This window comes from Apteryx mantelli, chromosome 14 (genome assembly GCF_036417845.1).
Source record: "Apteryx mantelli isolate bAptMan1 chromosome 14, bAptMan1.hap1, whole genome shotgun sequence".
In the NCBI taxonomy this organism is placed as follows: Eukaryota; Metazoa; Chordata; class Aves; order Apterygiformes; family Apterygidae; genus Apteryx; species Apteryx mantelli.
The window spans coordinates 23,731,127-23,757,368 of record NC_089991.1 but is presented as its reverse complement, the minus strand read 5'-3'; the positions used below and the strand labels follow the sequence as shown (position 1 = coordinate 23,757,368).

The 26,242-nt window shown below is 35.0% G+C and overlaps 1 protein-coding gene across 1 annotated transcript in view; it reads left to right on the top strand.

The window, feature by feature from the left end:
- The window catches only part of LOC106494316 (maltase-glucoamylase-like), a 60,456-nt gene that overhangs the window by 19,646 nt on the left and 14,568 nt on the right, over positions 1–26,242 (top strand). Inside the window, exons 11-35 of the mRNA XM_013954554.2 lie at positions 166–297; positions 451–570; positions 1,161–1,274; positions 5,482–5,566; positions 6,763–6,880; positions 7,322–7,493; positions 8,323–8,439; positions 8,977–9,131; positions 9,756–9,840; positions 10,764–10,820; positions 11,422–11,546; positions 11,953–12,041; positions 12,866–12,915; positions 14,247–14,417; positions 15,302–15,451; positions 17,418–17,627; positions 18,524–18,678; positions 19,925–20,093; positions 21,109–21,205; positions 21,335–21,447; positions 21,534–21,659; positions 23,011–23,139; positions 23,262–23,369; positions 23,635–23,697; positions 23,942–24,076. Of these exons, the coding sequence (XP_013810008.1) occupies positions 166–297; positions 451–570; positions 1,161–1,274; positions 5,482–5,566; positions 6,763–6,880; positions 7,322–7,493; positions 8,323–8,439; positions 8,977–9,131; positions 9,756–9,840; positions 10,764–10,820; positions 11,422–11,546; positions 11,953–12,041; positions 12,866–12,915; positions 14,247–14,417; positions 15,302–15,451; positions 17,418–17,627; positions 18,524–18,678; positions 19,925–20,093; positions 21,109–21,205; positions 21,335–21,447; positions 21,534–21,659; positions 23,011–23,139; positions 23,262–23,369; positions 23,635–23,697; positions 23,942–24,076 (3,045 nt within the window). The remainder of the gene's footprint in view (positions 1–165; positions 298–450; positions 571–1,160; positions 1,275–5,481; positions 5,567–6,762; positions 6,881–7,321; positions 7,494–8,322; positions 8,440–8,976; positions 9,132–9,755; positions 9,841–10,763; positions 10,821–11,421; positions 11,547–11,952; positions 12,042–12,865; positions 12,916–14,246; positions 14,418–15,301; positions 15,452–17,417; positions 17,628–18,523; positions 18,679–19,924; positions 20,094–21,108; positions 21,206–21,334; positions 21,448–21,533; positions 21,660–23,010; positions 23,140–23,261; positions 23,370–23,634; positions 23,698–23,941; positions 24,077–26,242) is intronic.

The following is a 26,242-nucleotide window of genomic DNA, read 5'->3' as shown; positions in this document are numbered from 1 at the left end:
CATAATGATCCTAACACCATACTGTCTGTCTATCTGCAATACAGTCACAAGAATAAGTTCACTTCAGAGTGAATGGGAATTATCAAAAGAAAACTATGTTGGAGTAATATGTAAAACACCTAAATGTTGCTTCTAATGTTAAAAAAAAATGGCATTCTCTTTCAGGATGTTCAGTACACAGATATTGACTATATGGAAGCAAGAAAAGATTTTACTTACGACAAAGTGAACTTTAAAGATCTCCCTAGTTTTGGAACTTACATGCATAACTATGGACAAAAATATGTTATCATACTGGTAAGGATTTAGCTATTTCTTTTCCCATTTTAAATAATATCATGATAATTATTTATTATTATGCTTAACATACTTCTGTGTAATTATTACATGTATTGCCTGTCTCACGTTCAATAATAATTAGCGTAGTTCCTCTGCCCTCTGCTGTCTTAGGATCCTGCTATTAGCACAGAGACTCTAGTTGATGGTACTCCCTATGAAGCCTATGACAGGGGAGAAAGCAAGAAAGTCTGGATTAATGAATCAGATGGAGTAACACAACTAGTTGGAGAGGTAATTGGATTTTTATGAAGTTGGTACTCAATCCGTTGACACTACATGTTGTCATTTAATTTGGGTCAGGGTAAGATACGTTCAATTTTTCTGATATGATATGTTTCAGTAATTCTTGTGCTTTAGTAAGTTTTTTACATTAAGTAAAAAGGAAAACAAATATTTTGAAGGCTCAGGAGGCACTTTGGCAGCCAACTTCTGTTTATTTTCAATAGTGAATGGAGAGCCAGTTCCCACTTTGCTTTTGAAAATTTCCTTATAATACTTTACAAATTAAGCTGCTCATTGGGACTTGTGTAATTGAAAAATAATTTTGACTTAATATTGACTTCTAAGTTGAAAATTCAGAAGACATTAACAAGGTCATACTCTTTGTTCATTCTTGCTGAGTGTAAGTTATTATCACTCCAGAGAATTTATATATATTATATCTTCTATATTAACACTGTCCTGAAAAACTAGTAATATAAAGTTTTAATATCCAAATGTTTATCCAAAAGAATAATTCAAATAAATCTGAATGTGAGTATTTTAATCTTTCTCTAATGTAATCAACAGTTTAATCAATTATTTCCCTTTGAATTTTATAGGTGTGGCCGGGAAGAACTGTCTTCCCAGATTTCACCAATCCTGACTGCACCAGCTGGTGGGTAGAAGAATGCAAAATATTTTATAAAAAAGTGCCATATGATGGGATCTGGATTGTAAGTAATTCAGAACTTTCATGTTTTACAGAAATAAGCTAATGACAAGTAAGGTTTATGGCTAGACATTTTGTTTAAATCTGCACTGAATTTGAAGAGATGTTTATTATTAATAACCTGAAATCAATGTGGCATTTGTCTGTCTTTTCTGTGACATTGAACACACTGCATGGAATCCTTGTGTTTCTGGTATCAAAGAGATCTTGCCTTTTGTTAGAAGTGGCATTTACCCAATGCGTTTGACAGTGCTCTACAGGTGTATGTATAGAAACCTAATTTGTCTAACAGCTGGCTATGAGATAAATATGCAGAAGGACAGCATGTAAAATTGTGGACCACTAACCAGATTGAGGCCCCATTTCAAAGCTATAGTTCCTACACTGGGTTTTATTTTTAATAAGCAGTACATATGAGTAGAAGTTATTTCCCCTCTAGAGAAAAACATTGACGTCATTTGTAGAACCTTGAGTTTTAACAGAATAAACTCATTTTTCTTAGTCCAGAATTAAGAACCTTCTTTTATAATGCAGAATCAGGGAAGAGTTTGCTCAAGTCTAGGGAGGTTGATAGGACTGAGCACACATTGTATTCAAGGCCTGTACAAATGAAGAGTGACCCAGCAAAGCTATACATACATACATAGGTTTCAGTACATGAGTTGTCCAACTTGGTTGAAGTTCCACCATCTGCATTTCCTCCAAAATAGTCTTTTTGAAATTCAAAAGGATGTTCTTATTTTTTCTTTGATTATTTTGTACATCAGGGACCTAGTTTCTGGACAAGTAGTTCAACAGCTTATAATTATTATTCTTATTGTGCCCTCAGTCATACCTGCTGCCTACAAATCTGTGGTATGGTATAATAACGGTAAGACCAGTCAAGTCACTATTTAAAAGAGAAGATCCATTTATCCATAATTGTTCTCTTCAGCCAGAGTGATTCTTATAAGAGAGTAGGTTCTTACAGAAACATTTAGCTTCATAACTAATACTCCTTGTCCTTTCTGATAACAAATTGACAATAAGTATATTTCAGACAGTTCTAGAAGTGTTGCAGTTATGAATAAACACTATAGTCATGATTTTATATTTGGATTTGCAATTTAAATTTGATATTTTATTTGAAATTTAAATTTGAATCATAACCATGTCATTTAAATAAGAGTGTACTGTTTGTGGATGTTCACTGACATCTAAAATGCTTCAGCTGTTGACCCATTGATAAAGGCAAATGACAGCACACTCCTACAGTCAGAAAACCTGTATACATACTAAGTAAATGTATTCTGAACAGGTACTGAAGGATTAAAATTAATATAGTCTATACCTCTCTTCTCCAAGTAGCTCATGAAGTTTCAAATTAGTACATGTGCAGTTAGTATTCCAAGTTAGGATTTGGAAAAGTCAGGCTCCCTAAATATTTTCTTCTATCAAATGGTTAACATGGAGTCTAGCACAATTGTTTGTAGGCATAATTCATAGAACTTAAGTAAGGTCAAGGGCCGTATTGATTCTCCCAGATCAATCTTTTACAGGAATATGCTGTAGTAAAGCTTTTCAGAGATAGATACCTGAGGGAGATCTGTTCTTAAATTTCTTAATCCCTATGTAAGCACCTGAACAGGGGGTTAATTTCTTTTGTGAAGATACAGAGCAGCTAAAACCCTTTTTTACTTCAGAAATATTTATAGATACTCAATAGCCCTAAATATAAGTTAAGATTACATTTAGGTGCTTAGATGAGGATTCAGAAATTAAACATGCTTTGGAAATGCCCATCTATATTTACAATTATTAAAGGTTCTAAGCATCATAATGCCCTGACTTTGTGCTGGACTAATACAAGCTGTAATGCTAAAACCTGGGTTTGAAGGACTGTACGGTTTTAAATATGATAACTTAGCTTTTCTCCTTATGTTGTGGCTGAAAGTATGGAATATCCTTAGACTCAGGAAATCAGGATATCTAAAATCTGCTCAAGTATAAAATAGATTTTTAGGCCATTCTTATTCTTGTCTGCTGATCGTTTCTGATCCCCTAAGAAACTTACTGTTTTCATCACAATGAACTCACATCACGATGACTCCAGACTTATGTCTGGAATTTAAAATTCTGGGAATGGTGTTGTGGCTAGTCTCACACAAAACAAAAAGAAGGTAGAGGCTTTGAATAAGACAGGATAGAACTGTATTTCAGCTTGAGAAGCTAAATTTCATTTGATTTATGCTGAAACAATCTTGGACCTGGAGGCAGAGTACTGTGTAACCATATCGCATAGTTTGGAAATATTGCTCTTAACCCCTACAACAAAATAGAGAGGCGAACTGTAAATTTTTGTTTAATAAAAGTTGATTCCAGAAAGCTCAAACACAAAATGAACAGTGGAATTTTACTTACCAAGCATTTGCTGGTAGGACCAAAAGAGCTAACTGATTATTATACTTCATCCATGCAAACATAACTATGCACAGCAAGATTTCAAATATATTTTAAAGTTTTTAACCTACTTTATTTAGTTAGTTTATTCTGATTTTTTTTCATGTTGTCACTTAATTATCTTGCTACTTTCTATTTAATGAGGGAATTGTAATGTGTAATAATTCATAATGTTCATCAATATGCATTAGAGTGCATCAGATAATCCCCTGTCGATGTGGCTGATAAAGAAGAAGATGAGAATATGTGTTTTTAGCTGCAGGTTTCTTTTCTTTAAATAAGTGCTTTTTTTTTTCTGTAGACTGATTATTTCTCTCTGCAGAAGCACAGATGAATTCTGACATCTCTCAGTGATAGGGGTCTTTAAAAAAGGTTGAGGATCATCTTCTTTACTTCCTTTATTCTGTACCTGTTTTTCTCCTCTCCATTTTACTTAAAAATGAATAAATCTTGGAAGAGAAAATATAGATCTGAATGTTTTGACATACTTTTTAAAAAGCCATAACAATCTTAAATTCATTTTTAGTCTGTACAGCAAAATACCGTCCTTTAGCTGTTATGTGATTAAATTATACTTTTCTTGCTTGTTTTTGCAAACTCTGGTTCCATTAGGTCAGGTTATCAAGTATAAATGATATAAATCTCTTTCTGAGTTCTAAAAATGTGATTAAATTGGTCATTAGAGTAACAGAGCTCCATCCCAAGGTTATTGTTTTCTTCCATGTGTGCTTTTCTTGCAGTACATTTAGGTATGCATCTAGAAATGCACTTGCAGATCTGGCAAGGAAAATATACAAGTTTTGCATTAGCTCTGAAAAATATTTTAAAGGAAATCTTTAAGAATATCTAGTCACCTTGTATATTTTAGCAGAAAAATCACATTATACATTTGCTTATTCTACATTTCTCTCAAATCACATCCTCTGTAGTCAATACATTCTCTTGAGAGTAGTGTGGAGCTGTTCATAAGCAGGGGCAAGTACTAGAGGGGCACCTCCTGCTATTTCTGGTTTTTGTTTCTTTTCTGGGGTTAGGTGTAATTCTCGTGATGTAGATGCTGACTCCAGTGAGGAAAGGAAGGAGGGGGACTCTAAGCCACACCTGTAAGGACTGGCTGGAATCTGTCCCATGCATTCCATTGCATGTATGTAGTTTATGGTACGTTTTCAACCAATCATTCCCCACAGTCCTGTGAGGATAGTTCACTGCTTTCTGAGCTCTGCTTCCTTGGTGTGCTGGCTTTTAGTGATGGCTAGTCACATGGCTGAGAGGAAAAAAAACTATGCTTAGTAAGAGTAGGTAGGTTGCAATCCCTTCTCAGCATAGCTGGAGAGCTGAATGCCTTTTGGCAGCTCCTGACTGTGGGAGGAACTGCATCCTACTGCAGTCTAGGACTCCGTCTTAGCTTAGGGATATTGTCACTTCTTTAAACAGAAATGGTAATGGAGACCTATAATATTAAAGAAGGATAATTATATCCTGTATGTCTGGCATCTAAGGGAGTGTCTAAAAGCTTCAGATCTGTAGATAGTCAACAGTCATCTGAGGTGTCCCAACTCATACTGCTCACTCACATAAAGTCTGTCCAGCATTTAGACCCATATTAAAGCAAGACTCAACCAGTTCAGTATCTCAGTTATACCATCATACCTAATTATATACTAGTTCTAATTAATTATTCCTTAAAGGATAGGAGGAATAAAGCATAAGAATTTTCTTAGGAAAACATACTTGAGGAAACGTTAACATATTCTATGCTTTTTTTTTTTCAGGATATGAATGAAGTAGCCAACTTTGTTCAAGGCTCAAGGGATGGTTGTGAGCAGAATGCCTTAAACTATCCTCCTTTTATACCCTGTAAGTCCATCTTCTTCAACTGGGAAGCAAAGAAATCAAAATGTTTCTGAATTACTGTGCTATCAGCTACAAGGGTATGAAGAGATTTTATTAGCAGTTTTAGGGATGGTTTTTGAACATTATTATTGACAGCAAATGCAAATATACCTAAACCCAGGTCAAAGGTGCGGTTTATATAATTCATGAGAAAAAAATGGCTTTTTTTCCCTTTCCAAATCATTACTGAATTTGGTATTAATTTTCTTTTAACTTCAAGTGGAATTCAAATTCTGTATTAAGTAATAATTTTGAGTGATCATTGCCAGTACATTATCAGACCAAGTGATTTAGACATTTAGGGCTCAGTTATGCAGTCCTTCTTTGCATGGGTGAACCAGTGTCTGCATGAGAAATCTAGAGGGCCTGAAGTTGAATTATGCTGAGCTACATTCACTACTTAGGGTATCTTTTTAGAGACAAACTTTGTAAGTGAAAATGTCATTCCTTCTGACCTCAGCCATAGATGTAGGGTTCAAATGAAACTTAAACTTTTCCCTCTGCACCAGATTTAAACTATATAATGTTTCCATTTCTGTGTTTAAGATGAAAGAATAGGAAAGGAGTACCTTTTGGTAGACTAAAAGATACAACTTTAAATAATGAATATTATACCATCTCTTTGCTTCCATGCTCATGATAAAGACCCCAGTGAGCTTCATTTGTGCAAAGATTTACTGAAAGAGGTGCCAGAAAGCATTGGCATTGAAGGGAGCCTGTGATTACTATTTAGTTACACTTAGACATAGATAGACTGTATAAGTTAATCATGATATGTTCTGAACAAATTGAAGCATGTTATACATCAGTCTGCTAAATTCCACTCAGTTAGTAAAGTTGCATTTATGCAAGTTCTAGCAGTATCAGGAGAATTCTTTTGCTATTTGTATATGTATTTATGTATTGATTGCCATGAAATATGGAAAGCTTCAAGGCAGAAAGCTTCTTAGTTAAAGCAAAGAGGAATAAAGCCAGCAATCTTTAGAACATTACATGATACAGATGAGTACTTATTGTTTTGTCCTTGTAGTACTGGGGTTAATACAAACACTAAACAGGAAAAAGGACCTAAATATTATGTATATGCATGAAGGAAAAGAACGGAAATACTCAGAATCAAAGCACACTTCATAACTGTTATCTGTATTCTTTTATCAAAGGTATTCTTGATGGACTCCTGTATTCCAAGACTCTTTGTATGGATGCAGTGCAGAAGTGGGGGAGACAGTACGATGTTCACAGCCTGTTTGGGTACTCTATGACCTTATCAACAAAACGGTAAGGAATGCTTCCTAATATCTTTACAAAAAAAGGTATAGTAGAGCATATGGCCTGCTTTTTGAGATACAGTGAGTGGTTTCACTTCCAAAGGAACCTGATTTTGGGGCGGTATGAATTTTCAGGCCTCTGGAAAATCAGTCTTTCCACAGCTGACTAAATCTCTGGTTCTATAATGATGTGTCGGATTTCTGTGACCTTATTATGTGCAGAGTTCAAATACAGTCTAGGTTGGTGGGCAAAAACTTACAGAAACATTATTTAAGGTTACTATAAGGAACTTAGCTATAAGACACCTGGTTAAATGTAAGAGAATCTGTGTCCTCAACTTATTTGTTATGGTAAAATAACAAATATAAACTTGCCTTATATAGAACTACTTAGCTCTATGTCTTTTTTATTCTTTGCATAATTTCTTTTTTTTTTTTTTCTTATTTTCAGAGCCATTGACTCTTTGTTTCCTGGAAAACGAAGCTTCCTTCTCTCAAGGTCTACTTTTGCAGGATCAGGAAAGTATGCAGGACACTGGCTGGGAGATAATGCAGCAACATGGGATCACATAAAATGGGCAATACCTGGAATGCTGGAATTTAACCTCTTTGGAATTCCTTACGTATGAAACAGTAATCTGTGATTTCCTTTCAAAACGAACACATAAGAAATGCTCTGTATATCCGTGATACCTGATTATCTAATCAAAACTATCTGTACAAACGTCTTGTCTTTTAAGCTGTAAATGAATCCCTTTAGGAGTCTGATTTATGTTTTCTTCCCAGGAATAATTGATTTTAGCTTTAGGCCATTTTCTTATCTTGATTATGTAGGTGCATGTTTATCAAACATATTATTTGTTTCAATCCACCTTCTAACTCTACTATTTTTCATTCATTTTCAAATGCAATAGGAACACCTATTTATTAATTAAATGCCCATATTACTTTTCATGGTTTGATATTCTTTGGTTTTTGGATTGCTTTGCTAATGTATGCATATTAGCACCAAACAGGAAGGTAAATATTTGGCAGAAAGAGAACAATGAGCAGTGTTAGCAAGTAGTTAACTTAATTTTCTGTACTACCTATACTTGACTTAGAACAATTCTGTTCATGTAGATGGTGGGCTGTAAATGTGTTTGCAGACATCTATTTGACTTTACTGAAAAATAGGTATTTACCTAGCTACTTCTGCTTCAAATAATATCTTAGAAACTTTAGTAATTCTGGAGTTGAATCAGAGCAAAACACAGTGGGCAAATTTAGGTATGGATGAGAGATTTGAAAGAAGACAGATTTTACATAGAAATGTGTTGAATGGCTCTATCACCCTGGCTAGCAATTAAGGATGAATTAATAAATCTCTGAAAATCACTACTTGAAGATTTTTTTGTAGAGATTAGAGGTGCAATGTACTGTACTTATTATGTATTCTGTTTGTATTTTAAGATTGGAGCAGATATTTGTGGGTTTTTTGATGACACCACAGAAGAACTTTGCACACGATGGATGCAAGTAGGAGCATTTTATCCATTTTCCAGGAATCACAATACTGAACTACGCATAGTAAGTTGTACATTCTCTTACCTAGTTTTGTGTTACACTACCACATTTCCACACACTACCACATTTCCATTATTATTTTACCACTAATAATTAGATAGTTGACTAGTTTAAAATTGGTACAACCTTAAACTCTCGTTATGAAATTCTAGTTCCAAAAGGTTTAGCTTCATAGGGATTAATTATATGCACTCAGGTGTACATTCATCTGACATCGACTTTTATCCCCATTGGTCATATATAAAATGAAGGGCACTTGCTGCTATATGACCCATCATCCTGACTCTTGGGAGTACCTCCTAGTTGCATCCAGAATGCATGTGGGCAAGGAAGGGCCTGCAGTGCAAGGCAACCCTCTCTTGGACTGGTTTACTGGAGGTCCAGGACCTCAGGTCACACTCTACAAGGCAGACACCTTGCAGAGGTGCACCACTGAATTGCAGTATCTTTGAAGCAGCATCCTACTTCTGCATATCTGACATACAGTGTTTTCCAAGTTTCCTCTGCATAAAACAATAGTAATATGTTATTTATTTTCAGTCTCAGGATCCTGCTGTGTTTGGAGCTGATTCAGTTTTGGTGAAATCATCAAAGTATTACTTGAACATACGCTATACTTTGCTGCCTTACCTGTATACACTCTTTTACAAAGCTCATACTCAAGGAGACACAGTTGTACGGCCAGTTCTGCATGAGTGAGTTTACTAACCAGACTTCATGCTACTTTTACTAGGAAGAAAGAATTGAGGCAGGTTGAATGCTGTCAGGGACTTTCTAAACACATGTATAATTTGTGAAAGACAGTGCACATTGCAATACGTATAGACAACTTCTAAATTCATGAAATACCACTTTGAAGTAATCAGAAGAGTAATCAAAAACCATCTATAATTTCTGCATACACAAATATGTTATTTTCAATTACTCTAAGAGTTGCTACAAAATGTCATAGGCAGTTAATGAAATTATTCTCACCATGTTAATGGAATTATTCTCACCAGTTAATGAAATTATTCTCACCACGTTTCAGAATTTTTGTTTCCTTACCTGGCAACTCTTGAATAAAGCTCTGTCAAATTCTAACAAGAACATCCACACACAGACACAGTTATGCATATGTATAATCAATATTAACTAAATTAGTAATCCTGTAAATTTACCTTCTAAATTTCATATTGCCTCAGATGAAAATAAAATTGTGATGTTGCGATGACTTTTCAATAGTGATTCTAGACGATCAGTAACTTGAAATATTAAGACTACTCACGATAATATAATTAGTAAATATAATTAATGTTGTTATTTTCCCATTTGTCTAGGTTCTATTCTGATGAAGCAACATGGAGTGTTGATAAACAGTTCTTGTGGGGTCCTGGGCTACTTATTACACCTGTACTTGACCCAGTATGTTTCACTGCCTTGACATCTACCGCATAATGAATTTAAAGGGAACAGGGACACTATTCCAGTTCTTTTTTTCTTACAGGGAATTTCAGACTAAAATCCCAACAACTAAAATTTCTTGACCCTCTATTCCTGTCATTCTTTTATTCCTTTGCTTAGAAACTACCTTCTAATTTTCAGCCAATTCAGTCTTGTGAAAATATTATTATTCAGCTTAAAAGATAGGTTTCCCCTACTCACTGCATATGCATTTTCCCCTGAAGTCATGCTCCATCTCCTTTTCTTAAGATGAAAAGAAAAATAGGGTTTTCTACTTCGCAGGTGAATCTAGTAAATTTGCTCTGGTCCTATTCTAATCTGAACTGCATGGAAAATGCAAAATAAAGAAGATTTAACAATGCTTGCGAATATCCTGTGAGACGGTGTGTTTGAAGTGCTGTGACTCTGGGTTGGTACAATGAGCTATCTTATTATGGAACTGAGAGTTTTGACCAGAACTGTAAACCATAGTCCAAAAGAGACTGCAGAGGCCCTTGTTCATTAGCATTAATATAGCTATGTCTCCAATGGAAATATGTCTCTTGATAAAAACTTAGATAAATTCATTTTTCGTGGATACAGAATATAAATGATATGGTTGTCCTGAGACTCCTAACAAGCCTAGGGTGTTTTTTTTGTTTTTCTTCGTTTGCTGCTTCTAGTAAGAGAGCCCACAACTCAGAACATGTTTTTATCACTGTCTAAATGGAAAATCTTATACATTGTGCTATTAAATCCTGCTTCTGTTTTCCGGTCCTCTAGAGAATCTAATTCTTCTCTTATGAAATTTTCTTATTGTGAACTTTATTATGATTTTGGAAATTTTGGCTTATTAGATTAACTTGCCTTCAAATCTGAAAGTTGTTTCTTCATTTGCCTTTCAGGGTGTGGATGTAGTCCAAGCCTATATTCCCGATGCAGTATGGTATGATTATGATACAGTAAGTGCATATGTAGGATAATATGGTGTGGCTTTCTAAATATCTGTACAATGAAATAGGATTGTCAGCTCTGCTCCTGGGATAGAGACCTAAAGGAAAGCCTGTAGGAAGGAAATAGTGGGAGAAGGGAGGATAGGGCGAGTGCAGGAATCAAAGCCCCACAAAAAGGATGCACAGATGTGGATAGAATGCAGGAAATACAAAGACAGACTGAACGAAAACTTAAGCAAAGATCATGTTTGAAATAGTGAAGTATAATACCAATAATAATGCATGAAACGGTTTGCAAATATCTTTTCCTAATCTCATTTCTGCAAGTGAGTTTCCCCTACTGCTGGGATGATCAATTTCATGGGTGAAAAGGGACATTGTTCACTTCAAATGTTTAAAATTAAATACTGAGAGGTGTTGATTTATAACATGATAGCATATTGACCTATGGCTATTTTATTTTTTCAACCATTGGCAGTTTTATGGGTATTTACATAACTTAAACTTTTTACTAAAAGGAAGAATTAAGTTAAAACTCAGGCTTTAAGACAGCATTCATATCAGTAAGTAATGCAAAATACCCATTCACTTTTACATCCCTGTTAATAAGGGAGCAAAAATCTCATGGAGAAAACAATGGATTGATATGTACCTACCAGTGGACAAACTGGGACTTCATTTGAGAGGAGGCTATGTTTTCCCTTTTCAACAACCAGCTACCACAACAGTTGCAAGGTAAGTTTTAAGACTGAATGCTTTTTTGACTATAGTGTGAAATATGATTTCAAGAATGGGCTCAGGACTGTCAGTCTGCAAATAAGTAGCAGCCTACTGTATTTAGTATTTGCACTTTGAAATTTGGCAATAACTGTCAGTCACAATGCACTTACACAACTTACTGCGTAATGTATTTAGTGATTAACTACAGATTTTTTTTGTGTAGCATTTTGTAAACCTGTCATATATTTTAATCCATTTACATGAAAATTATTGGACATGAAAATCTTGGGCAACCAAGGACTAATATAAGACAATTCTCAAAGTTCTGCAACCCTATTTATATTTTTAATATTAATATTAAAGATGAAGTAAGACTGTCTGGATATTTATTATACATCTAAGATAAATACTTTTTTCACAGCCGTAAGAATCCTATGGGACTTATAATTGCACTGGATGACAATAATGAAGCTTCTGGGGAGTTATTCTGGGATGATGGAGAATCAACAGGTGAGCAGAATAAATGATAGCTGAAATATTAATATTTACGGATTTTAATCTTCTCACTGATTTTACAGAATAAGAATAAGTCAGTGTGAATGTTGATTTTAATAGGCAACAAGCTATTAACATTTTTTTCATCACTTTTAAGTGTAAAAATAATGATTCTTAACTCATATTTTTTCACTTATTTGGGCTTCACAATAGTCTTAAATATGTAAAGGTTTGGTGCATTAGCATGCTGACTGTTAAACCACATTGTCGAGATTGATGTATATTCTGGTATTTATTCAAGCCAGTTTCAATGAGTACAAGAATGCACCTAAACTGTGTTTAGCAATAAGATTCAGTAGAAGATGGAAAAATGATCACTTTTGAAAGTATAGTTTATAGTAGAGTTTACACTCACACAAAGTGTTTCCACAAACAGGAAACTTCCTTAACATCTTCTCTCCACCAGCTTATACACTACACCAAATATAAAACGAATGAATCTTCAACTCTGAGTTTTAAAAATAATACAAAAAAACAGGATTTCAAAACAATTTAAAAATACCAATACCCAGGATCAATTCAACTGAAGATTTGAATTGGCAGAATGTTAAATATAGAAATTAATTTTCCTGCTTTGAAAAATAATCAGAATTTCTTATTTTACTGCAGTTTGTGCAGCATCTGTTTAGTGGAATAGCAATCTTGATAGCAGTTTCTGAATACAAATATAATAATGATAATAATAATTAGCAATATATTGGTCTCTAACTGTAGCACTGTCCTGTTTTCAATGCCTTTGATTCTGCACTGCAATTGTAAATTCTTTCTCCACATTTTAGGTACTGTTGACAATAAAACTTACATTGCTTATGAGTTTAAAGTTTCCAATGTAAGTACTTTTTTTTAAAGGATCTTACTTTCATTTTGAGTTTTAATCAATAATATCTTCTAAGGGTATCCTTTTTTTTCCCTTTCCCACAGTATTTACTAAGAAATATTTCATTAAGTCTACGAGGTATCATTTTCAAAATATTGTCATCTGCCTGGGGTGTAAATCTTGTATTTGCCTTTTGTTCTCCTAATTACTTTTAGTATCTGAAGAATCCCTACTTCCTGTCACCTAGTAAACTTAGCAAGAAAGTTTATAGAGCAAGAGAACTGTAAAACATCAATGGCAGTTAAAACAGAGTGTGAAAGGAGATTAATTTATTGTTTATGATTCTAAGAAGCTGTAAAACTGAAAAAGAATCCTGGTATATCATAAAATTTAGCTGAGTTTCTCCAGTGATGGAGAGGAAAATGTCTGAACCCACAGAATCCACTTCATTATTTTTATTTATTTATGTATTCTTTAATAGGAATTACTTCTGTTTGACAAGGTAAAGTCCGGATAGCTTTTCTATTCCATATTGCTTGGAGTTTTCATATCATAAGGATTCCAAATAGTATGATATCTATTTTTTGCATTAAAATACTAACTGCAGAAGTTATTCGTTCCCTTGCCATGTTGAAACACCAGGACAACAATTCAGATAGAATGCACAGGAACATGGAAAGGGAAGTGTGGGAATAGAAGTGAGAACAAATTCATAATTTTTATTTTTCTTAATTCATATATCTGATAATACTCTGGATATGAAATCTCACTTAATATTGGAGCTTGCGACTGTAACTGAATCATCGGTTGTCTGTAATGGTGCCGAAGGTTTACTGTGAATGAAAGCTAACGTAAATTCTCACATAGGCAGCAGTAAGGAAGATACATAATGGCATATATGACAGTGATGGCACAGAGCAAATGACTGGACTCTTAATCTGATATTGTCCAATGTAACTGAACAGGACCTAGCTCTTCTATATCATGAACACTGAATGTAGTCTTTCAATTGTAAGATCCAGCAAGATTAGCAATCTCTCACTAGCAAGATTCCAGTAGAGTAGAGGTATGTTGCCCTATCACAGACACCTGTTATCTTTTTCTTATTTCTGAAACCAAAAAGGAAGCTGATATGCAAGTATGAAGCATGTTATATAGAAGGTAGAAAACATTTTGTAGCTTTTAAGTGATAAGAGCAAAAAAAGGATGACAATTAATATGATAAGGAAAAGGCTTACTTTATACTGCAATGTCAAGAATTATCTAGGAAAGTTAAATGTAACTCTTAAAATTAAATCGGAAAAATTTTGGCAATATAATGTGATTATTTTATTATTTCTCAGAATGTTCTACAAATGAATGTTATAAACAACAATTACAATGATTCAAACAACTTGAAGTTTGAAGAAATCAGAATTTTGGGATTGGTCCAGGAACCAACAAATGTTACTGTATCTCAAAACAATGCTGTGCAAAGTTCTTCACATAATATCACCTATTATCCTGCAGATAAGGTAAATAATAATAGAAAAATTGGAACTAAATAGCTTTGGATTTGTGCCACCTTTATTTTATATATTGCAAAGGATAGTATTCAGTACTATTGTAGATTCCACAGAATATGCTATCTATTTTATTACAGAACAAAAGTACAATTTCATTAAACTCAACTATATGGACAGTGGATCTCAGTTTTGCTCTCAGACACTCTATGCAACACAAAGTTTAGTTAAACAGTTATTCATGTAGCTATATTTGACTTATAAGGAGAGGAATAGCTTTATTAGGCAAAAATATTTACATTTTTAATGATTCTTTGAGCAATGATTGTAAAACAAAATGAAGTATGGTTTTGACACTTCATTTATCATTTTAGACAGCATTTCTCAGAGGATGAATACAGAGCGGCAGCATTGCAGTAAATGGATGCACTAAGCAGGCAAGCACAATGCTGCTAGTGGGGATTTTTCATGAAAATGTTTTACCACCTTAAGAATAGTGCTGACTTTGGTTTGAACCTGCATTGTACACTATTTATTATTATTTCGAGTTACCTGTTATCTCAGTTACTCAAACAGAATCAAAGTATTTTAACTTTTCCTGACCACTTACACTGAAATTTAAAAAGGCTAAGGAGCTAGCTGTGCACTTATCTTCATTCCTTGTGTGCTTTCATAGGACATATGGGATCAGCTCTTTTTCAGGTCTTATGTGCATGAATTTCAGGTGCATGCATTTGTAAAAATAATATATTTAATGCTGCAGGACAGACACTAAGATTTTTGTTAGCTGTTAGGCAGGACAACTTATTGTTTCTGAGGCTCTGCACTTCCGCAAGCTGAAAAAAAGATCTATGTGAAGTAGAATTTAATCACTATTTATTGTTTAATATGTGTAGGTTGCTCGTATAAGAGGACTTCAGCTTGAACTGGGAAAATCATACTCATTACAATGGACTCAGGAAGTCAGTGTCAATGAAAGATATGATTGTCATCCCAGTCAAGATGCAACAAAAGAAAAATGTGAACAACTTGGCTGTGTCTGGAATGTAAGGAAAAATGATTTGTCTAAACCAAATGAGAAAGAGCATTTTAAGTATCATAGCTTTCTTTTTGTATTTGTTACTGTGAAAAAGGTAGTCTGGCAGACTGTGGTACTTTCATCATCCCACCAGTCTTAGTAGATTTTCTTTACTTCATTGAAACTAGGACCATTTTCAACACCTTAAGGTTTTCCAAAGTGTATTAAAAATAGAGGGAAAAAATGGTATTTTTTGAAAGATGATACCAAATAATATAAGAGTTATAAAAAGTAGAATAGACTTGAGATCAACATCTTCATGCAACTCTTCTTAACTGCAACTATGACCTGCAACTCTCTGTCTTTTTTTTTATTTTGCCTGTTGACTTTATCTTGCATGTATACTCGTTGAAACACATTTCAATTAAAATTGGTTCCTCTGGAATATAATATGATGAAAAATTCTTGCATCTCAGGAAATTTTCATCTTTTTGTAAGGTTAACTGTTTGCATCCCTGTCTATCAGATAGATCTAGATACCTGAAATGAAGTTCTTTATTGGATAGTTTTTATTTCTGGATATCACATGGCTATAAATATATGTCAGCAGTATACCCTTGCAGGGATGGTCTTTAGAGTCCCTCTTCAAACTACATTATTCTATGATTCTCAAAATCCAAATTTCAAAGCTTGGATATATCCGCTAGGTATGAAGTCCAAAACTCTGTTAGACACTCCAGAAGCAAAAAGCAGCTGAAGTGGTTGAACTTTCTTAAATTTATTGCACTATTAGAAACATTTTTGTAATTTTGGATATTTGAAAATGTCTTTTCATGTGAAATCACATTCTGGTCCAATTATAAACTGGATACATTTTAAACACTTGCTTAAATTGGAGATGTTTGGAATTTGGTGACAGCAGATAATAAATATTCATTAGGAATTAAGATGTGATTAGCAGGCATAGTTTCATTTGTATGACTAGACAGAATTGATGGTAAGTATTCAGAGGTGGAAGGCTAATGCATTAGTCTACATCAGCACATCCAACCTCAGAATAACTGGTTTGAGTATTTATATTCAGTTATAGCAGAAAATTGAAAGTAAATCTGATCTTGCTGTCAGGAGATCCTAGATAGATAGGATGCAATTCTCAGTGGTTATTTTAGTGTTCATTTGTATGAATAAAGAAATATAAAAGCCTATGGAAAGCTCTCATTTGATGTTGCCTGAATAGCTAAGTAATTTGGGGTACAGCCCCTTGAAGGCAGCCAAAAGGCAGCCAGATGGTCAGAGACCATATGACAATGAGATTAGAAGAGAGTAAATTTTAGGAATATCAGCAGATCAAGCCTGAAGGTCTTTTTCATGGGATTGAGATGAAGATCACAGATATAGAAAATATAAAGCCATCTTTCCTCTGAGGATACAATTTCCTCACTGGGCTATTTGTACAGCCTTGACTAAACTATTTAACCGCATCTGAATTAGTACAGAGATCGGTGGGTTCAGTATTGCTTCTTTATTGTTCAGTAATAGCATTATGTTTTTGACAAATCTCTTCATTTAATAGCTACCTAGTAAAAACAGGATGTGTGTTAGGTAAGGAGGCCGAGCCTGGTAGTCTGATGGGATGAGGCTGCCACAGCTCCATGTCACCAGGTCCAAACAGTCGTGAAGCTGAGATTGCATTCCCAGTAGGCAAACACACATGTACAGCATTAAATATATATATATATATGTGTGTGCGTGTGCGCGCATGTGTGTGTATATTTGCACACATATATATATACTTATGTGGCCGACCACACAGATCAACATGGACAGACACTCAGGACCCACACAAACAGCACAAGCAGCATCATCCTGTTCCCCTCTCTGGCTGATCAGGAGGAAGGTCCATTAGTGGGACACATATATACGTCCATCTTGTGCTTGGGGAGAGGAGCTTTTTCTGCGTAACCTAACGATTGGCAATATATTTCCATTTGCAGGAAGTAACCTCGGACTTGTCCATTCCCTACTGCTATTATAGTTCTGACAACATTTATTCTGTTGATGATGTAAAATACACCTCAACAGGTCTGTCAGCTAACCTCACCTTAAACAATATCAATACCAAAGCTTATGAGAATTCAACTTTACCTATTGGTACACTTCGCTTGGAGGTGAAATATCATGACAACAATATGCTGCAGTTTAAGGTAATCTCACTCTGGAATTTCTCCAAGTTTGTATTGTTCCACTGGTGTAAAAAATATTTTATTTATGGAAATAATGTTTTTAGTCAATTTTGTATTATCTGGATAATGGCATTCTTGCCTAAATAGGCTTCTCCTTTTAAACAAACAGCTTTTATTGCTCTTAGGCCATATCTTTTCCTCTAGTAAGAATTTTGTCCCAGCTTTTAAAATGTGATTATATGAATCAAGGATATAATGTCAACGTATACATGTAATGTCAAGCAGCAACTCTGGAACTAAAGGTATCTCATTACAATGAAAGTACAATTATCAGTAGGAGTCATTATGGTTATAATTTTTTTGTTGTTGTTAACCATTCTATGTATTTTCTAAAATCTTTAATACTTTATAATTTATTACTATACCTTTAATAAAACTACTCTAAAATTTAATACATTACTAAAATGATCAGACGTCATATCTTGAATTAATTTAGGTCAGCTTATAGAATACAGAAAACCTGAAAAAGAATCCCTTAAAGCTGGCTAAAAGGTAAACTAAACTAATTAAATGAGTCATTCCTGGTCCAAAGCAAATTCTTACGATTTTTTATTTTCCAAACCAAATATTTTAAGGAAACTACAGGAAAAAACACACATTAAAAAAAATAATCCTCATCTCAGAAAATTTGCTCAACAATTTTCTGTATTCTTTTTAATTAATTCAGATTTCTTATCATTATTGGCAAGGTTTTGAATGAGTCTTTATGTAAGACTGGGAATCTGCCAGTGTATAGACTCATTTCTATCAGTCTTTAATGAATACAGGAAATAGTGCTTGAACTATTATCCTGAATTCTTGAAAATTAAACTGTTGGTAGCGTTTGCTATGTATTTCATGTAATTCTTCATTCACAGATTTATGATTACCAGAACAAACGATATGAGGTTCCAGTACCACTAAATCTCCCTAGCTCTCCAATGAGTACAGCCGAGAATCGACTCTATGATGTGTCAGTTCACAGAAAACCATTTGGTATACAGGTTCGACGCAAAAGCACAGGGACAGTTATGTAAGCAATGTTCATTTTTTAAATTTCATTAATTTTTTTAGCTATTTTTAAACCAAACCATTTTGTTGTCTGGAGTGTTTTAAATGCTCTGAGACTAGTTCTTCTATCCACCTCATAAAATGGTATGTCTGTCATATAGCAAGCAGGGTTTGCTTGGCCTTTGCATATGTATAAGAATATTAACCCAGGGGAAGGTCTCAGAAGGTGACCTGAGCAAGATGCTGTTTTTTCTCAAAACTGGCTAAGGTGTTTCTCTGTCACCTCGTAGTTTGACATGTGCAAGAAGTCCTCTGCATCATTTTAAAGTACAGGACATAGACATTTCCGAAGGCTGGTTTGTGAACAGTTCCCAAGTATCTAGGCGACACAACAATTTTCTGCGCTTTCTAATATTTTTCTTAGGTGACAACAGCATTTTTTGTGGAAGGACTTTGTTCATTTGTTGGGTTATTTTGGGGGAAATGGTTAGGAATACAAAAATAGAAGAAAATTATGTCTCAGCTAACTTGCAGATGGGTTTTAGTAACATGACAGTTAATAAATCTAGCAGGAGTTTCACTTCTTCCCTTAATGAAGCATTAGTCAGACCTAGAAAACAGATAGCAATGTTGTTAACCATTTTATGTCCTATGTTTTGGTTCCAAATAAAAATGTTTTTATGTCATTCTTTAGCGAGATCAAAACTGAACTGCAAGTTGACTTCCTTTTTGCCAACCAGAGTAATTATCCATTCCGTAGTTCAGTCTTCTGGAACTACATCCTTCATCAGAACAGTACAATCAGATTGTAATTCAGTTTTTAACAATAAAGAAGCTGATTTACAACTAATGTTTCAAAATAACCTGCACAAAAAAAGTCCATTAAACCCTAAAAAAACCCTCTTTTTTTTACTGTATCACATACAGCACCAAGGATCAGTCTGAATAGAAAATGTATTCAAACTTTCCTGAAAAACCTTTTCCCAATGAATTGCAAAAATGTGAGGTAACTCCATAGGAATGATACCTGTGCATACTATATATCTGTCTGGGGCATTCTGCACCTCTGGACTGTATATGTAATTCTTAGACATCCTTGTTTCATGTCCTGTAAATTTTCTTGATAACTGTAACAGTTTTATCCCAAGTTTAGTGAAGAATGAGATTTCTAGAGGAAAAAAAAAAACTGCCTCAGAAGGTTGACTCTCAGCTACACACAGCACTGAAAACTGCTATGGTCTTTTTTTATTTTCCTCTTTCTGTTTTAGCTGGGATTCTCAGCTACCAACTTTCACATTCAGTGACATGTTCCTTCAGATATCTACCCGCTTGGCATCCCAATATATATATGGATTTGGTGAAACTGAACATGCCACGTTTCGACATGACATGAACTGGAATACCTGGGGAATGTTCTCAAGAGACCAGCCTCCTGGCGTAAGTGGAAACAGATTGCAATTTTGATTTTCGCATAATTGACTGCTTTTTGCTTTGTAACAATCTGTGTTGATTGGCTGTTGTCATCTGTCATCCAAGGCAGAATTTGCTTATATCCCTTGGTCAGACCTTTGCACTGTTAATGTTCCAATAGCATAAAGATCACACATAACTCCTTTGGGTCTTTAGTCCTCCCTTACGAGTACAGGGACCAATATTAGTGATCAGTGAACCTAATCTACACTGGTGTTCAGTAGGGCTTTAAAGTCCAGTGGAAGTCAGTGGGTACTGGACACGTTTACTAGCTTTGGTCATATTTATTGAGGCTTATAACTCCGATGCTTTTTCAGCAGCAACAGTCTTCTCTAAACCAACCATGACCTATAACCCCATCTGGCTGAGTCAGATATTGGATGACAACAAATGGCTTAGAAATAACAGCACTTTGATGCTTTTTTTTATGCTTCTCAGCTAATTATTCTGAAAGCTAGACTTGTGTTAGGCAAAATCCCCCAAATCTGTGATCAAAGTAGGACTTACAGAAGTAAATCAAAAATCTTATGTCTATGTGTATGAATGTATTTTCTGCATAACACAATGTTTTCAACCTGCAGGGAATTAATAGTGAAATAGCGGCGCCTTATATTTATAATTTCCAGTTCAGGATTTGAAATGTAAATGAAAAATAACAGAAAGTCATGAGCTTGTCTTGATCATACAGGTTACCTGCTAATGTTTGAAAAGAAGAGAATTTCATATTAGCGATTTTTTTAAAGTTATTAATATGTTTGCTTTCCTTCTCTTTTAAGGAGTCTGAACCAGACTGAGCTCAAAATTTGAAGCTGAAAATGATCTTTTCTGGGAATTTAAATAATTACCATAGTATGATTTTGAATTTTATTTGCTGTATGTTTGGCAGTTGTGTGCCTGATCATTTATTAACTTTATTAGTAAATGTAAATAGCTGAATGCTCGCAATGTTTCTCCAGTAGAAAACAGTTTATTTCTTTTGCAGTATAAGTTGAATTCATATGGTTTTCAGCCATTCTACATGGCTCTTGAAGAAGATGGCAATGCCCATGGAGTTCTCTTGCTTAACAGTAACGCAATGGGTAAAAAAAAAATTCACTTTATTTTCTCAACTTTTTATTTGAACGTTCAAAAAAAAAATTTTTTTTTTTTTTTGGCAATAGTGGCTTATCCAGACATACATTTCCTTATTTTGCTTCCTTCATTTTCAGATGTGACATTTCAGCCAACTCCTGCTCTGACATATCGCACAATTGGAGGAATTCTGGACTTTTACATGGTTTTGGGCCCAACACCAGAGCTTGTTGTTCAGGAATACACTGCAGTACGTTCCTTCTATTACAAACTAGAACTGTTTTTTGTTTTCTTTTCACCTATTTGCCATAAATATTCTTTCTTATTTGGTTTTAGCTGATCGGACGACCATTCATGCCACCCTACTGGTCCTTGGGATTCCAGCTATGTCGCTATGGATACAGTAATGACTCTGAAATTGCTGAGCTAGTGTCTGCAATGAAGGCAGCTCACATACCCTATGTATGATGATAGTGGTTAAAGCTTGTGACAATGCTTGAACTTCCGGCTTCAGAGTACTGTCGAATTTAAAACAGTAAAAAACACACAGCCACAGAAGAAGAGAGCACTCTATATGTTTTATGCCATAACAAAACTTTTGTGTAAACTTTCTGGTCTAGCTCTTAAAGGCATGCTTAGTCACCATGGGTCTGAGCATTGTAGCACTAACAAGCTGCCTAATAGCACATTCAGCTTCAGGGCTGTTCTAGGTCCCCAGTGGTCCTTTAGCCCTTACACACTGTGAGGAAGGCACCCAAGAATGCAATTTTCAGAAGCCAGTATAGTAAGTAGAAAGTAATCTTACACAGGCAGTAGGAAATTCAGGATGCTAGCATCCTATTTTTAGGATTTATGAGCTCCGAGACTGCAGAGACTTTTCTCACGTGTGGGAATTCATGGCCAAGTCCTCTCATGGTTGTGCGTCTGAACTTCTTTTTCCGTAAAAAAGCCTTTTGTTTCAAAACACAGCTGGAAGAGAACAGTGTTGTGGTGTTGGCCAGTAGCTTACAGAATACATTTGCAGTGGGGAAGGGGTTGGTTCAGTCTTTGGAGTATGGCTATTTGAACCCAGCTTCCCACCTCCAAGACCCAAACCAGCTCCCTGGGATGAAGGAGAGCTTCTGCACCTGAAGCTGTTCACAAAATGGGCCACATAGGTGATTTTCACACATGCACATTGAAGAACCATCTAGATGCTCCAGCCAGTCATTGCCTCTCACTCTGCTAGGTATGAAGGAATAGGGATTAAGAGGAAAAACATGGAGGGAAAAAAGTAAATCAGTGTCATTGACACTGTACATTATTCTGTGCTGAGACAGTTATGTTTTGGCAGAGGTTGTTGCTGGGAACATCACAAAAGCATAGAGACCTAACAAAATTATACTTTAAATTAAAAGTGGCATTTCATTTTATATGTAATTAGCAAAAAAGGATTTCAGTATAGAACAACTGATTCCAGCTCTTTCTGTACCATGTGTGGTAATATGTATGCAGTTGCTGTGTGTATTATATGTGTACAAAAACACATATATATACATACACATATATTTACAAATCCAGGACTTCTTTTGCTACCATGTATAAATTTCTACCTTCAGAATACATATGGTAATGAAAGCTTAATTTCATGTTGGACTTACTGTTAGGTTACATAAGTGTATTCAATTGATAAGCTTAGCTTTAAGCTACAGCAGATTCCAATTTTACATTTCAAAAATTCAGTAGTTTACCTAGTTTTGAAGATGGACTATGAACATATATTAAAAAAAAAGAAAAAAAAGCCTCTTACATTTATTGCTTTTGTGAATTGCAGGATGTTCAATACTCAGATATTGATTACATGGTACGACAATTGGACTTCACCCTTAGTCCACACTTCGCCGGATTACCAGCTCTAATTAATAAAGTAAAACAAGAAGGAATGAGATTTATCCTAATCCTGGTCAGTGTTGAATTCTGGTTTTAAATTACAATATATCATTGCAGAATACAGAATACATTTAACAGCATTTCTATTTTTGTCTTCTGAGCATAGAAGTAAAATTTTACTACTATTAATTTTAGGACCCGGCAATATCTGCAAATGAAACCAATTACCCTGCTTTCACAAGAGGTGTGGATGATGATGTCTTCATAAAATGGCCCAATACCAATGATATTATATATGCAAAGGTACTGTTCTTAAAAAATAGGTGACAATAGAGGTATATTGTATCCAGATAAGCATCATGTCTTTTCCCCTCAAGATAACCCTGGAGTTGAGAATTTGTCCATTCTAGAATTTAGATGACACATTCAATGCTACAGACTGAAATGTCTTCAGTTTGTGTTGCTGTTGGAACATGTAGCAGTGAAGCAAGGCTTCAGCTGCTTGCTGTTGGTACTCATTTATATTCAGTTTGATTTAATTATTTTAATATGTCCTTCCTCCTAATAGGTCTGGCCAGATCTTCCCAATGTAGAAATTAATGAGACATTGGATTGGGAGACCCAAGTGCAGGTAAATGTTAATGTGATTTGGTTATTGACACAAATGGAGAGGGAGCAACACATTAGTTAATACAATGAACTGGCTGGTACAATTTAGTCTAAGGAGGAGGATGCAGAAACGGTCCAGCCTTTCTACCAGAACATCTAAAAAAATTATCAAAAAAGTGATTTTTTTTTTTTACAAATTCTAACATTTTAATAGTGTGATGCTTTGAGTCCTATATCTATGTTTTATTTTTCTACTCCTTTTACAGCTCTACCGAGCATATACAGCTTTCCCAGATTTCTTCCGCAACTCCACAGCCGAATGGTGGAAGAGAGAAATCACAGAATGCTACACCAATCCAAACAATGCGTCAAGAAGCTTGAAGTTTGATGGCTTATGGATTGTAAGTGTATTCTTTTTTCTATTTCTGAGAGTTTTCTTTATCTTTTCATCATAAGATTGGTTCTGAACACCTCAAAACCCAATAAAATATGATTACTTTCAGTTCTGATGTCTCTGAGGAAGTAAAGATGGAGACATCTAAGGTTAAAATATTATGAATGGTCTACTAAAAATTAAATTTTTTTGTTAATAGCATCTTTATTTGTCCTATTTTTCCCTGTTGAAACATTTTACCTCCTATTAAATCTTCATTATTTAGCTTTGACCTGCATATTAGCTGCTTTGCAATGATGTTACTCTTCTGTTAGTGCCTAAAGTGCATGCTTTTTTTGATAGTGGGAGTCCACTTTTTTTACTATTACTACTTCTGTGAGACAAAATGAGTTAGATGAGACGTTTAGTTTGTTTCTCAAATAGAATGTAATTGCACTAGTTGTAGAACCTATTAAGTATTAATATATTGCTATAAAAAAATGCAGATAAGTCTAGAGATCCAGTAGAATATTTGGTGTTTTTCTGTAATGCCAGCTCTGGTTTACTATTGCAACCAGAGGACCACAGACACTGAGGACACATGCAATCTTCACAAAGTTCAGAAATTTAGTTTGTTTATGTATCTGTAGTTATATATTCTGTATTGATTTCAATTTTATACGTAGGAAAACCTGTCCTTTTCAGTCAGTATGTTTGATAAATAAGAAGTTCTTAAAACTGAAGCCCTGTACCTTCAAGTAGGCTCTATGAATTAGACACTATGCTATCTAGGAAATAAGGTATTTCTGAATCTGGCTATTAAGGGAATTTCTCATCAGATTTACACGGCTTAAGACAGAAATGCAGTACGTAGTCCTGAAAATCAGAATTTTCCAGTTAATCTATTCAGTCATCCTGCTGAAAAAGAAAATTAAATATTTAGAGCACAATCTAAAATAGCTGAAAGGAGTTAATTGCCCAAATGTAGAATTTGTTCATCTCGCTCCTTTAGGCTCCTTGGAAAAATCACACAGGCATACTGGAGAGCAGATACACCAGCTATACGTCAGATATGCCAGCTTTTGCTGGAATACACCATGCTACAGGGACCATATCAAGACCACTGGTAGAATAATTAACAAAGAAGAGCTTGGCTATAATTTTTTCTCTGTGAGACACTAGTAGAGAGAGCAACAGATCACAACATTGCTGTTTAGGTTCAGAGTTATACTACCAATAAGCAAAATACAAAAATAAGCTGGAGGGACAGGAACCAGAGCACCAAGCTGAACCTGAGCTCACCAGCCAAAGGCTTCAGTTTTGTTTGGTGCTTTAGATTCTTGCTGCCTCAGTGAATGATGAATTTCTTTTTTCACAATGACAGTGTTTTGATGTGTGGAATAGAGCCTACCCTTACTTCTCTTCCCTTAAAATGGCCCTTTACAGAAAATTTTCTTTGAATTCTGTCAAACAAGCTAAAAATTTAAATGAGGGTCTTCATTTCCTTATGAAGAATGAAAGCACTAGGCTCTTCTCTGAAAGAGGGGCTGCACCACCTTCTGCTTGTCTTTAAAGAAAAGAGAAAACTTTCAGTGAAGGAAAACATCCCTGTTGCATGCAGCTTTTAACCAGCTGCGTCTCCATGTCACTTTGCTTGTGCACTCTCCTGGACCTCTCCTGCATCCTTGCCACTCACTCAGTGCTGACCCAGCACTGCAGGTGGCCGCCCTGAGAGTGAGATGAAGCAGCTGAAGGAGCTGAGACCTGTTCTTTCCTTGAGGGGTTTCCAGCTAGATCAATTGCTGGGTCCCATTCACAAACCCCCTGCACAGAGGAGTGCAAGTGGTGTCTGGGTTTAGGAGAAAGGAAGGATGGGAACAGCCTTTCAGTGGCAGCCCATGCCAGTGCTGAGTGTGACTATGGAGCCCACTGACTGAAGGAAAGAGAAGGAAGAAGACCTAAGAGCCTAGTGGAAGTTATAAGGACATCACACAGAAAATAAAAGAAATAGTTAAATTCATTCCTTGAATACCAACTTTAGGGTTCTATGTGGATCCATGGTAACCTTGTATTTTCAGAGAATATTTCTAATGGAGAAATTAAACTTTACAACTATTATACACTAGAATTGCTGCTCCTAGGAGAGAAAGCTCTACTTTTCTTTTTTCTTTTCTTTCTAAGTATGACTGTGAAC